At 47.6% G+C, this 13,971-nt stretch overlaps 1 protein-coding gene and 1 long non-coding RNA gene across 6 annotated transcripts in view; both read right to left on the minus strand.

Moving 5' to 3' along the window:
- Window positions 1–9,508, minus strand: part of GDPD2 (glycerophosphodiester phosphodiesterase domain containing 2) — a 30,045-nt gene extending 20,537 nt beyond the window's left edge. The window contains exons 1-5 of one of the 5 annotated variants that reach the window (XM_083722923.1): window positions 9,471–9,508; window positions 7,222–7,495; window positions 4,460–4,594; window positions 357–460; window positions 161–254 (exon numbers count right to left, since the gene is read on the minus strand). In XM_083722923.1, the coding sequence (XP_083579049.1) occupies window positions 161–254; window positions 357–460; window positions 4,460–4,561 (300 nt within the window). In that variant the 5' untranslated portion in view covers window positions 4,562–4,594; window positions 7,222–7,495; window positions 9,471–9,508. Of the gene's footprint in view, window positions 1–160; window positions 255–356; window positions 461–4,459; window positions 4,595–4,774; window positions 4,893–7,221; window positions 7,753–9,470 lie in introns of those variants that run through there. The other 4 variants (XM_083722924.1, XM_083722922.1, XM_083722925.1 and 1 more) reach the window with 4 other exon arrangements.
- A 24-nt stretch (window positions 9,509–9,532) lies between these two features.
- On the minus strand, window positions 9,533–12,964 carry LOC310837034. The gene is made up of 3 exons (XR_014560356.1): window positions 12,946–12,964; window positions 11,920–12,116; window positions 9,533–9,621 (listed from the first exon to the last, which is right to left on the minus strand). It is a non-coding gene; the product is annotated as an uncharacterized lncRNA (long non-coding RNA).
- Between the last annotated feature and the right edge of the window lie 1,007 nt (window positions 12,965–13,971).

A 13,971-nucleotide genomic window follows, 5' to 3' on the forward strand; every position in this document is an offset into this window, starting at 1 on the left:
AATAGGTTATATGGCCCTTAGTAGACAGAACAGCATGTTCTCAAATGGGTTTTAAGAAGTTGATTTCCCCCCACCCCCCAACCTCCCCAAAGTGAGACCAGGGAATTCTGGAGGTACGGTGCAAGCATCCTGGGAAAAGAGCCAAATAAAAAGGGTGTACCAGGAGCAGTGAGGAGAAGGTGACTAGAGTTGTTGTTCCAGACAGTATCACCATCGACCAGTCAAGCCACCATCCTGTCTTGCGGAAAATGAATCTGTTGGGCAGGGGAAAAAACCCGAGGTGAGGAAGGGTTATGACAAAGGGAGCTGGAGAGAATCTTAGGTGGGGGGGGGGGCACCCCGGGCCTTCTACTCACTCATTGAGATTGTGGAAATCATTGAGGGTGACAAAGGCAAGGTAGAACCAGGCCAGGGCGAAAAGGCACACGCAGAAGACGAAGAAGAACCAGGCACAGTCGCACTGTGAAGAGGAGGAACAGGTTAGAAAATGAACCACCGGCAGATGCACCTTAATAGGTGGCTCTTGACTCTTGGATGACACACCCTCTGGCCTGGAAGCCCCACTTGCATCTCCAGATGTGCAAGGCTGGCTGTGGCTACACAGTGGAGGGCATGCCCTAGGCTAGGTGCTTTAGGTGGTCATATGTGAGATCAGACAGGAAAGTACCTGTGACAGGTTCCTTTTCAGTGACATTGCTGTGGAATTTCCTCCTACTATCAGCCTCCTTCTCCTTTAGTATCTGGATCAACCTGGTGACTTCCAGATGTTTTGGACTACAATTTGCATCAGCCCCAGCCACTAAGGGATAATGAGAGTGGTTCCCACCAAAACAACTGGAGGGAACCAAGTTGTTGAGGGCTGATTTAGACACTTCCTGGAAATTGTTTCAGCAAGCTTTTGGTTTTATTTCTTACCATCTGCTGTGCCTGTGGTACTGCATTTGTTTTTTATCTGGTGCCATTAAGCTGTGGCTGTGCACACACTCCCATTTGCTCTAGATGCAGAACACCACTGGTTTGGGAAGTGGTGTACATATGATGTTAGTCCTTCTCCTTATTATCACCATAATCACCGATTAATCGCCTTCTAAACTGCCATCTCAAGGTGAGTTACAAAAATAATAATTTAAAACAGTTTTTAAAATAAAAAAACGACAGCTCCGAATACATTTAAAACAGGACTATCCGGCATCAATCCTGTCATTCCTTATAAAATCTGAACTTTGGTATGTCTTCCCTCCCCAACTAGCTTTGATCCAAAGCGAGAGAGAAAAGATTCAAATAGCTACGGTATATTTAAACCTGAAAATTTGTACACAACGTGTTTTAATCTTGTAAGCCAGTTTGTGTCTCCACACAGAAAAGTGGGTTAAAAATAACGAATGAAATTATGCTTTTGCCTTGCTTGCTCTAAGGCTGAGCTGCGGCACTGACAGCAGATTCTGATTTATAGCCCACCTTAAATCAAGCTCTGAGGACAGCTTAGCCTTAGACTGAAGATTAGATAATAATTTTGAAAGTGATTTGAGGAGCTTTACATCGCTTGGGGAACATACATATTTCATTAGTTCTGAAATCATTTTGCTGATGTGCCTTGAAATGAAAGATCTTGTATTTTCTTCCATGCTTTTGGCTTCTTCTTAGTAAGGGTAGATAGACTATTTTGCTGTTAATTTGGATTTTGTCTTTAGTAGTTTTATTCCCAAGCTTTAGGATTAATTGTTGGCCCAGTTGTATAATACTGAGCTGATTGTTAGGTGTGTTTCGGTGGGCCTTTTGAAATGTTGATTCTATGTTTATATTTTAGCAATATATTTTGAATTGTTAATGATTACCTTGGAAAGTAGATGCTAAATATTTTACTAGGTGTTGTTATATTACATTGTTATTGCATGGTATACTGATGCTTTAGGAGCTGGTTTACCACAGAAAGGCAACATGCAGATAAACTGAAGCCGGCCAAAGCGCACAAAAAGCCCTATACATGGAGGCATACCTGAGCAGAATATATACATTGTGAGCAGCAATCCCTCTTTCAAATGGCCTTCAACTCTCTGGAGGGAAAAACATGCCATCTGTCTCCAGCCCTGCACTGCTTAGAGGGCCTACACTCACTGCAGGAGGGATGGGAAGCAGAAAGAACACTTTCCCCCTTGGCCAACCCCCCTGGCTTCCTCCCACCCACATTCTCAGGAACTCACTTTCCGCCACGTGATCAGATAATGCTTCTTCTCACTTTTGCTGAACATGCCACCCCAGTGGTGGAGCAAGCCAGTCGGGCGCCTGGGGCAGTGCGCATGCCCTGCACCCAGGGGCGGGGCCAGCCACCTGCGGGGCAGGACGCCCCGCTGGGCCTCTGAGGAGTCTGCCTGCCTTCTCCCATTCAGCTGCCCTACAACTGAGGGGGAGGTGGTGGGCGGACCTTTGGGGGCAGTGTGGAGCCTAAGGGCACCCAAGCCACTGCGGCACTCCCAGGAGAGATGCGTGGCTCGGGCATGGTGCAAGCCCCGTGGTGAGTGTCGCCTGGCATTTTGTCTCAGTGGTTACACCCGGGGTGGCCCGCCCCACCACACCCCTTTCCTCCGCCCCTGTGTCACCCAGTATACAAAGGGGTGGAGCTGGAGCCACAGACTCTGTGGCTGCCCATGGCTGCTACTTCCTCTAAGCTCCCGTCGCCTGCCCACCTCTGCCTAGCCCTGCTGTGTTGCCATGGTTTGTTTTTTAATTATGGTTTTAATGTAGTTGTTGCAAACCATTCAGGGATTCTAATTAGTAGAGGGTGGTTTAGAAATTCATAATGATAATTATTATGTGGGGTTGCCCATGGGCCTGGTCTGGAAACTCCATCTAGTGCAAAACACTGCAGTTAGGCTGTTGATGGAGATGGATTATCAGTTTTCAAAAGCTTGCACTGGCTGCCCATATGCTACTGGGTCAAGTTCAAAGTTCCTGCATTAATTCACAAGGCCCTTAAGTACTTGGATCCCGATCCCTGCCTGATCCCTGGTGTATTTGGGGGAATCGCTGTTAGGGGTCCCGAATGGCACTGCCTGCATCTGCCAGGAGCCAAGCGTTCCCGTATTGTGGAATTCTCTCCTGACTGAGACCAGACAGCAGGACTGGGCCATGTATCAATACATCGTCTGAAGTTGGTTCGAAGTCCACATTGTGAGAACGGTTCTATAATTTTTGACATGGCGACATATCACGATTCACAATTTGTGAGGGTGCTATGTAAAAAATTGTGAAATGGGAAAAACCGTGAAGCCAGTCATCGCTTCTCTTATGTTTCCTGCTGCCCCTGTTGCTCTCTGTACTATAAAATAACAGTTGTAATGATATGCTAAAGGTGAGTAAACCCCTTAGACCCCTAAGTAGTAGCAGTTGCCAAGACATTGCCTTATTTGCCTCTACATAGTTACATCCTTATTTCAGATATTGTGATATATCAGTATATCACAATGTTTAGCTGCAGATATATCACAATGATGAAAACCAGAAACTGCCAGCCCTACCAGGCGGCCCCTCCCTCCCTCCCTCCATGAAGACTTCTGTTTAAAAAAAAAGAAATATTCAGCAGGCACTTTAAGTAAGCTTTTTATTATTGATTTTAACTGATTTCCCCCTCTGTATTATATATATATATTTGTAACCACATTGTACATTGCTTAGAAAAAGGGTTTTAAGCAGCATTAAAAATTGTTGAACTAAATAATGATGAAGATGAAATGATAATAATGATACAATGAGGACCAGGGTACTTTACAGGCATGGCTACATTCCCCCTCTGTGCTGGGAAACCAGTTTGTCTTTTGCTGTCAAGAAAGAGAAGGGGGCCATGATTAGTCAGTAAGAGGGAATTCCTAACACGTCAGGGCAGGCAAGCCATCTTTCTCTGTGAGAGTCAGGCAGACCGACCAATTCCAGCACCAGGTCTCCTGGAACTTTTGAGAGCACAGCACTGAGTGGGCCAAAACTGAGGATGCTAGGAGAGGGTGGTGAGAGAGAGAGAGAGAGAGAGAGAGAGAGAGAGAGAGAGAGAGAGAGTGCTGGAGGATCCTGCCATATTGGACACTAGGGAAAACAGGTCAAAACTCAGCTGCCTAAGAACAAAGACTTCTGTTGAATTTTTGCTGGAGCTTCTGTTTCTTTCCTCCCTTCTATTCCTTTTTCCTTGTGTGTCATGCCTTTTTAGATTATGAGCCTGAGGGCAGGGACTGTCTTGATTTTTGCAAGTCTCTCCGAGAGCCCTTTTGGTGATGGGGTAGGGAATAAATGCTGTGAAAAATGAACTTTAAAAAACCCCTTGACAGAAAAAGGGTCCATGGCTGGCACCCCCTGACCCTCTTCTCCAGGACATGCCAGTGCTCTCCTCATGCCTCATGACGCAACAGAGCCAGGCCAGCCAGGACTCTCTAAACACATCCCTACAGATGCTGGAGAAGAGTTGCCCACTCACCTTGCTGGTTACCAGGCCCTTCTTGTTACGAGTCCAACGGCAGCTGTAGAGGCACAGCAGGCAGGTGGCACACCGGCTGCAGCAACCTGCGTCCTTCACCATGGTGCATCAAGTAGTGGAGAACACCAGGCCCTGCTGGGGGGAACACATGTAGCCTATTGGTACTGCATGGTAGGGCACGTGGAGTTTGCAGGGAGGAGGCAGATAATGCAGGAATAGGTGTGGCAAGGGGGGGGGGGGAATAAGGAAGGAAAGAAACCACACTGGCTTGAATGGGTCTTCAGCCTTCCGCCTCTCCTGCTCTTTTCCACTCACCAGGAACAGTTGCGGTTTGCAAAAGGGAGTGCGGAAGTGTGTGAAGTTCAACGAGATCCCAAGCTCCATTCCCCCACTGTCATCACCCAGCGCATATGTTGCGGGTGCAATACCAGAAGAGGCTAATCTAGATCAGGCACCAGGCCAACGGAAACCTGCGCACGGTGGCGGCGGCGGTGGGGGGGAGAACTCAACCTGCCTGGTGAGTTGCACCCCGGGCACCCCACCCCAAATTTGCAAGCTGGGGCAGGCCCACGTTGCAAGGAGTCGGGTTAGTATGGAGCTTAATCGTACCTCTCTCCTCCAGAGAGTGAAAGATAAAGAGGCAGACACAACACACGAGAGCAACGGGACAGGAGGGTGTGGGGAAACCCACAAACACAGCCCCTCCTTCCCCTGCTTCTGGTGTTGTTAGGGTTTATACTCGGAAGTCACATTTTGGAGAGAAGAGTCTGCTTCCTGCGTACTCACTTAACCCTACTTACTAGCCTCATTCATTCATTTCTTTCATGCACAAGCAAAGGCTATTCCTGCATTCTAGGTCGCAGCTCTGAGTGGAGCTCTTGGAACCCCTATGGAGCGTCTGTTTACAGAACAGGTGAAGCACATGAAGGGTGGAAGCCTGTTACTTGCAGCTCCTCCTCCTCCAGCTGCTGTGAGAGCAGGATGCTGGACTAGATGGGTCACTGGCTCTTCTTAAGTCCTCAGCTGAATCAAAACGCAGATTCCAGCACACTCAAGCTACCTAACATCAGCCACACAAACAGGGCAAGGAAAACATGCAGACCTGCTTCTTTTCCCATTAAACCCTGTCTCCATGTCCCTCTCCACATCCTCTGTCCCCCCCCCCCCAGACTGTATGGCCACTGGGGCAGGGACCTGCATTCTTGCTCTTGGGAAAGTACGATGTACACAAATGGCACTGTAACAATAATCACAAATAAAAACCATAATGGCAGTATACGGTATTTCATAATGATGATGCCAGTAATACCTATGAGCCCCCAAAATGCTCTTACAAATCAGAAGCCTGCTTTAATTGGGTTAAGTTTCTCCCCATGTCAAGATAATTGCTTTGGGAAAAGACGTATCCAGCGCCTGGCATAATACGCACAAGTGTGTTTACCGCAGTTACCCATAACCAATGTCAGAAGAAGCAAGAACAGAAACGCATACGATCTTCCTTTTCACACATGGCGATACAGCTCGCTCTCTCTACACGGGGATGGTCTCTGCATCATGTAATGTGTGGAGCAGTTGAGAGATGCAAAGGCGCTGCAGTTTTGAGAGGGAAGGAGCACTCCCGCCCTGCCAAGGCCCCTCAGGCATGGGGAAGGTGTTGCTATGGATACCAAAGAGACTTCAGGCCTTGGTGCACAGGGGCATGTGGGGCAGTGGTGGGGGTGCAGGAGGAGAAAACACGACCATTTGGCTACTCTGCTCAAAAAACACCAGCCTTCTCAGGCCACCTTATCTGAGAGTGCCAGGGTAAAGGCAGGTGGGCAGAGGCGTGGGGGGAGACTACCCCTGGTTTGGTTGCACTAGGCATGGAGCCTGGGGGACACCACAATTTTTATTTACAATGGAGCGTGAGAAGCAGTGGGGCACTGAGGTTTGGTATGGCACTGGGCACTGCTTAAATTTGAGACTGCAAGTTCTGCCACTGCAGGTGGGGACAGCATGGCACCCACTGAGGGGGGCAGAAGGAGCTGCTAGGGGTGGGGTGACTGCAAGTCTTGCAAAACCTGGCAGCCATGGCCCCAGCTTATTTCCGGGGGGGGGGGGAGAGAGATTGCAACATTTTGAGGAGTCATGTGTTTAGAAAAAAACTCATTTTCCTTCTGAATAAAAGTTTGGCTGTACAAAATTATTTTAAGTATGAATGACCAATATTACATTAGTCAGAGGAAGGGGAGAGAAAGTTAGGAAATAAACTAGTCTTAATTGTATCCTCTCCCTCCCCCACCCTCTCCAGCCCAACTTCACACACAATCCCTATGTGGCGCAGAAAGTGGAGGAATGCACATGGAATAATTGCATATAATTATTAAGGAAAACTCCACACAGTGGTGCCCATTCCCACGATGGGGAGAAAGGGGGAGGTCATGGTTTCGCTCTTTTAAAAGAAAGGAAAACTTGGAGAGAAACTTCTTGACCCACCTTCAGAATCCCACACCAAATATTTACCCCATTTAAAGCTGGAAAGTGAAACTAAAACGCTTATTTTCAGAAGACAAGATAGCTCCTTTCTCCAGCCCCTTCCTGCCGCCCCACCAAAACAACCCAATTCCTACTTTATTACCATCCCCTGTTTTTGCTGGGTGGGCTGGAGAAAGGAGGGACCCTTCTTTTCTATGTCCCAGAAAAGAGCCTATTTTGCTTCAAGGCAGTTTGCCTACTGCCCAGTTTGCAGCACCTCTGGTGCTCCTCCCAGCCCCCTCACTCACCTTGACCAAGGCCCCAGTCCCCTTGGAGGACAGGCTGAGAAAGAGCTGGCTGATCAGATCTCCCTTCTTTTGCAGGCAGTCCGATGAGGCACTTTTATCTGACAGCTGCTTTTATTCTTCCAAACTGAACTTTTGCTGCTGATGCTCCTCCTCCTCCTCTCCTCCTCCTCCTCCTCGCTCTGCTCTCACCGGCTGTCTCCTCTCACCTGCACAGTAGCTGGCATGAAACCCGTGTGTGTGCCACCTATGGGCAGGGCCAGGCAGGCTAGGTGCACTAGGGAGAGGCAAGAGCGCGTGAACTGGCTGAAGGGCTGCAGCTGGAGGCCAAGGAAGGTGCCGCTTTTGTGCCACACTCTTCAGCCACTCAGTTCACAGGCCAGGGGAGCTTGTTCTGTGGCTGGCTGGAGAGGCCCAAGGTGGGGGGCGGAGGGTGGGGGGAGTCACTCACTCAGAGCCCAGACCTGAAGTTTGCAGGCAGCCCACGCTCCGAGTGGAGGAGACGGAGGAGGGAGGCAGACAAAGGAGAGGGCTGCCCCAAAAGGAGAGAAAAGGAGCTCTGCACCACCCAGGCGGCTCATTCCACTCTGTCTTCCTCTAGCAAGCAAGAGGAGCTCTAACAAGCATACGCAAGTTATTTCAGGACCAAGGGCAAGAAGAAACCCAAACAATATCCTCTCTTGTAGTAAAACATTCATAAAACTTAATTGTCTGACCATTTGTAGCCCTTTAATGATACTCCTTCACATCTTCCTCCTCAAGGAGAACCTCTGCCTGCCTAATAGGTATAAAAGCTTCCCTGGGGGGTATGGACAGTTTCTGAGAAACTTATATAAGTTTCTTTATACTAAGATTAAAACTGGCAGCATAACCCTTTAAAATTAGCAGTAAAACTTGATCAAGAAAAGTAACTTAATTAAAAGATTGGAATAATAACATATTAAATGTATGTTCTCTTCTAACTCAGCTTGCGCCATGGGGGAGAGCATCTAGAACTAAGGGGCAACCTCTGAGAAGGCCACGACTCTGGTACCAGTCAACCTAACACAGAAGCCTTATGAGGAAAAGTTGAGGGAGCTGGGTATGTTTAGGTTGGAGAAGAGGAGACTGAGAAGAGATATGATAACCATTGTCAAGTATCTCAAGGCCTGTCACATGGAAGATGGAGCGAGCTGGTTTTCTCCTGCTCCGAAGGGTAGGACTCAAACCAATGGCTTCAAGTTACAAGAAAGGAGATTCTGACCAAACATCAGGAAGAACTTTTTGACAGTAAGAGCTGTTCCACAGTGGAACTGACTGCCTCAGAAAGTTTTGGATTCTTGTTCCTTGGAGACTTTTAAGCAGGGGTTGGATGGCCATCTGTCTGTCATGTATGATCTAGTTGAGATTCCTGCACTGCAGAGGGTTGGAATAGATGACTTTCGGGGTCCTTTCCAACTCTACAATTTCATGATTCTACTGTTATGAAGTTGGGTTTTTGTGGGGGGAGGGAATTGAGATCTTTCAAACCCCTGGACCTAGCAAGTATTAAAATATAAGACAGGCTAGCTTCCTGTGTTGAGGTGCTTGTCTGAGTGATGGGTCATTAAGAGAACAAAGGAAAGTGGGGTCTATGCTAGGCAGAAAATGGGTGGGGTCCCTCCCTCAACTTGCAAAAGTGAGGACAAAAGACAGTTTAGAGTTGAGTTATGTGACCTAGAAGCTGGAAAGGAAGAGAGACAGCCATAGTTGATTTCTGCTGGAATCCAAGACTGTGGCTATGGGAAAAACAAGTCCCTCTTGGGGGGGTTAATGCTATGGGCCCTTCCATCATAGGCTCAGGCTGTATATGTGTAAACAAACCATATATCTTAAAGACACCACAGTCTTCGCTGAGCTTCATCCTTGAAGGAAATATGAACCCTGGGTAAGCACTAGAAATTCCAAGAATCTTATACTTCTCAGAGATTGGGGCTCATAAGATGCAGATTACTTAGGCAAGGATTTAGAACAATTTAGGCAAAATATATAAAGCAGGTTTGGGAGTTTCTGTGCTATGGAATAACAACTGACCGTCCACAAGTATTCTGTTTTTATACTATAAATTGCCCATTGATGGAGCCAAGAAGATGTGTGAATTAATGAACTGAAAAAAGAGTATCTTAACCCAGTAAAATTCCAGAGGTGAGACATATATGCTGTCAGACTTCAGTCTTTCAAATTTCAGTGGCGCCGTGTGCAAGGTTAAAATTCAGCATGCTCCTGCCTCTCACCTTCTGCTCAGTTCTGTCATAGTCGCAGGGCTCTGTGGCGCCCTGTGCAGTGGAACTGATCACGCTGCCTCATGTCTGCCTCTGCTGCAAGTAGGATTAAGTGTGCCTGCTCAAGGCCACAGCATAGTCCCTGGCTATACGAGCAGCTGAGCTGTAGGCAAATAATAATAATAATAAAATAATAATAATAATAATAATAATAATAATAATAATAATAATAATTAACAACAACAATATTTTTATTTATACCCCGCCCTCCCCAGCCAAGGCCGGGCTCAGAGCGGCTTACAAGCAATAATAAAAACAAGTTGAATGATTACAACTTTAAAACAAAATACAACATTAAAATATTGAAACATTAAAACATTAAAATGTAGCCTCAATGCAGGAGGAGAAGGAAAAGAAAAAAGAAAGAGAGGGAGAGAATCAAATTGGCTCCAAGCCAAAGGCCAGGCAGAACAACTCTGTCTTACAGGCCCTGTGGAAAGAAATCAGATCCTGCAGGGCCCTGGTCTCATGAGGCAGAGCGTTCCACCAGGCCGGGGCCAGTGTTGAGAGGGCCCTGGCTCTGGTTGAAGCCAATCTAACTTCCTTAGGGCCTGGGACCTCTAGGGTGTTGCTATTTATGGACCTTGAGGCTCTCCATGGGGCATACCAGGAGAGGTGGTCCCATAGGTACGAGGGTCCTAGGCCGTGAAGGGCTTTAAAGGTCAAAAGCAGCACCTTAAATCTGACCCTGCACTCCACCGGGAGCCAGTGCAGCTTGAAAAGCACTGGGTGAATATGCTCCCATGGCAGAGACCCCGTGAGGAGCCTCGCTGCAGCATTCTGCACCCGCTGGAGTTTCTGGGACAGCTTCAAGGGCAGCCCCGCGTAGAGCGAATTACAGTAGTCAAGCCTGGAGATTATCGTTGCATGGATCACTGTGGCCAGATCGGGGCGGGAAAGGTAAGGGACCAACTGCTTGATGAGGCGAAGGTGGAAAAATGTCCCCTTGGCTCTTGCTGTAACTTGCGCCTCCATGGAAAGGGAGGCGTCAAGGATTACACCAAACTCTTAACGGAAGGCAATGGCACTAATTGGGCATTAGTGGCAAAGGGCCGCATCTCAAAAGTAGAGCATCTGCTTTGCATGCAGAAGGCTCCCGGTTCAGTCCCCAGCATCTCCAGGTTGGGCTGGGAGACACCTCTGTCTGAAACCCCGGACAGCTGCTGCCGGTGCGTGCAGGCAGCTCTGGGCTAGAGCAGGACCAATAGTCCAGCTTAGTGTAATGCAGGTTCCTATGTCTCTACCCTGTCCCAGCCGAGAGAGCGGTGGCAGGAGGCTGAGATGACCAACTCTAGCAGGGGCATGCAGGACTGGCCCTGGGAAGGTGGGTGTGAATAGGGGTGACTGTCCCAGGCCCCACACTTTGGACGCCCCTGCTTGTCACTGGTGGCACAGACAGTAGCCCAAACTTCCTGGCTGGTCTTGCTGTCTCCTACCCAACTGGATAACCTCTCAAACTCCTCACTTGTTAGAGCAAGGCAGAGAAGTCGGGCGGAGGCAGCAGCAAAAGAAACAAGAGATTAAGAAAGGAGGGAATAGGCCACCGAAGCTAAAGTGGCTGCAAAAAACAAGAAATTTCAAGTTAGCGGGTGAAGGACACAGAGAGGAAGGCCACTGGCACTTTTTGCAGCTGCAAACAACAACACAAATAAAGCCAAGGAGAGAACAGGGAGAGGGAGCCCAACAGTGTTAAACCGGGTGCAAAAAATGACACAAAGTAAGACAGGGAAGGAAAATGGGGAGATATTGGCCACCAGTGCTAAAGCAGAGGCAAAAAGCCAAAAACTAAATTGAGGAAGGAGGGACTATCAGCATGGAGAGGAGGCAGGATGGCAGAGGCAGAGGGAGATGAAAGCAATGGTGCCCCTCCCACTGTGTGATTAGCCTTGCACCCTCTTAGGCAGGAGTTGGCAAGGTTTATCTTGCCTGGGCTGGATCGGTCCCGCAGAGATCCCTCCGTGGGCTGGATCGTGTGTGCGCGCGCGTGTGCAAGCGAGCATGCCGGTGATTTTCAGCATCTGCGCGTGTGCAGACGTGATTTCTGGTGGTAACAGTGCCGAGGAAGCGAGTCCCTGCCCCCGCGCTGGATGGAAGGTTCCAGGGTAACCCACAAAGTTAAAGGCCAGCCTGGAATTAATGCTGGAAGGTCATTCCTAGGGAAGGAAAGACCAAGAGCAGAAGACCAGTGGCGGTAGCAGCCAAGCTCATCTAGTTATAGGGCCATCATCCTAGTGGCGTAGCAATAAAGCCGCTAGCACATTTGCAAAGCTAAGCTGGGTCCAGTATGGTTTCAAATGGGGTGGGCAACTGTGTGTTGAGAATCCTGCATTGCAGTGGGTTGGACTAGATGACCCTCGGGGTCTTTTCCAGTTCTACAATTCTATGATTCTATTATTCTTACCTTGCTCATTGCTTACAGCATGGGTCACCTCTTATACATTGTGTCTTCTCCCTCCAGGTGGTCTTCTCCCTTCTCCAAAATAAACCCTTCCTCCAAAGTACCGTAGACCCCTAATGAGAGAGCCTTCTGGTAGCCACTGACTCTGGGCTTCCTCCCTGGTCCACCACTGTCATCATTGGCCCATGACGGGGACTTTTCTTTTTTTAAAAAATAATTTTATTTATATAATTTATTTTACAACATACAAAAAAACCCCAACTTTAAAAGCAAAAGGTTTATCATATATCTCTTACTTCGATTCCCCTCCCCACTTCTGCAGTTCCAAATTAAACCAATATTTTACTGCATTTCCAAATTAAACCAAATTATCATTTTCCCCTGTGTTCCATAGACTTCCCCTCACAACTGCTGCATGTTTTTATATTAAGCCTGCTAATGCCTTAATTTGTTTATAATAATTTTGTATGTATTCTATAAATGATTTCCATTCTTTCTTAAAATTTCGATCATTTTGATTTCTTATTCTTTTGGTAACTTTGGCCATTTCTGCATAGTTGTTTCTGTAACCATTCCTCTTTTGTTGGGACGTTTTCTGCTTTCCATCTTTGGGCAAAGATCATCCAGGAGACCATGGCTGCATACATAAATACATTTCTATATTGTCTAGGTAATTCTCATAATTCTCAAAAGAAAAGCCTCCGGTTTTTTTGTTTTGCAAAAGTTATCTTAAACATGACAGGGACTTTTCAGTGGTGGCTCCCCATTTGCGGAATGGCTTCCCTATTGAGGTGCATGCACCTGTGTCCATCAATATTAACTTCCAGGAATTTAAAAACAAAACAAAACAACCATATTAACTTCCAGGAATTTAAAAAAAAAAACAACTGCACAATTCCTGGTCACCCCAAAGATCACTGAATCCAAGAATGTTTTTGAACGGCAACTGCTTTTAGAAGTACGTCATCTTCTTCAGACTGCTTTAATTGTTTTAAGGTGCATTTGTTTTTATCCTGTTTTTATCCTCACGCAAGTCACTGAGAGACAGTGATTGGCCCAAGCCCAACTTTTGGGTTTGAAGAGTTCCCTCATGCGGCAAGGCATACAGTTCCCAGCATCCCCCAGCACGCCCATTGAGCCTCCAGCTTCCCTTTTGTACCGCTGCGCATGCTGGGTAACGCAGTCCGCTTAAACGCAGCTCTTTGAAGTCAGCACAGGGCTGCCGGAAGTAGCCCCTTGCAGCGGCACGCTGGGTATTGTAGTCCGTCTGAACCGTTAATCGCCATGGGAACTGCAAGCCGCGATGCCCTTCTGCCGTCTTGTGCTTTGGTTGTCCCTGCCGCCAAGGGAGCAGGTGGCTGGGCCTCTCCGAAGGCCTGGCCGGGGTTTTAAAAAGGAAGCCGTGGCGGAGAGAAAAGGTCCTCAAAGAAGCGCAAAGAGCATCATCCTGCCTTATGCCTCAGGAACTCCGCGCAAGGTGTGCTGGGAATTGTAGTCTTTTCCATACCTGCCATGCTCTTAATACTGAAGTACTGTATTAATTGGGAGTAAATTTCATGGAGCGCCCTGGTTCCCAGAACACGTGGACAGCCAGTTGTTTATCTTTAAGGCTTACACAAGACTCTTTGTCCTATATTACTTGCTACTACAGGATTCTTTCTCCTAACTTTAACATTCATTCATTCATTCCCCGCCTTTTCCCCTAATAGCGACTCCAGATAGGTCTCATTAAAAACAATGTAACACACACATTTTTTTAGAAAGAGAGGTGTCGGACACCTCTGCTGTGGCGCCCACTTGAGAGGTGCCGGAACTGAGTTCTGGCAAGTTCCGGCTGAAAACCCCCCAACTTCATACAGTGGTACCTCGGGTTACATATGCTTCAGGTTACATATGCTTTAGGTTACAACTCCGCTAACCCAGAAATATTACCTCAGGTTAAGAACTTTGCTTCAGGATACGAACAGAAATCGTGCAGCAGCGGGATTAGCTAAAGTGGTGCTTCAGGTTAAGAACAGACCTCCAGAACGAATTAAGTTCTTAACCCAAGGTACC

Source organism: Podarcis gaigeae (assembly GCF_964106915.1).
Source record: "Podarcis gaigeae genome assembly, chromosome: Z".
In the NCBI taxonomy this organism is placed as follows: domain Eukaryota; kingdom Metazoa; phylum Chordata; class Lepidosauria; order Squamata; family Lacertidae; genus Podarcis; species Podarcis gaigeae.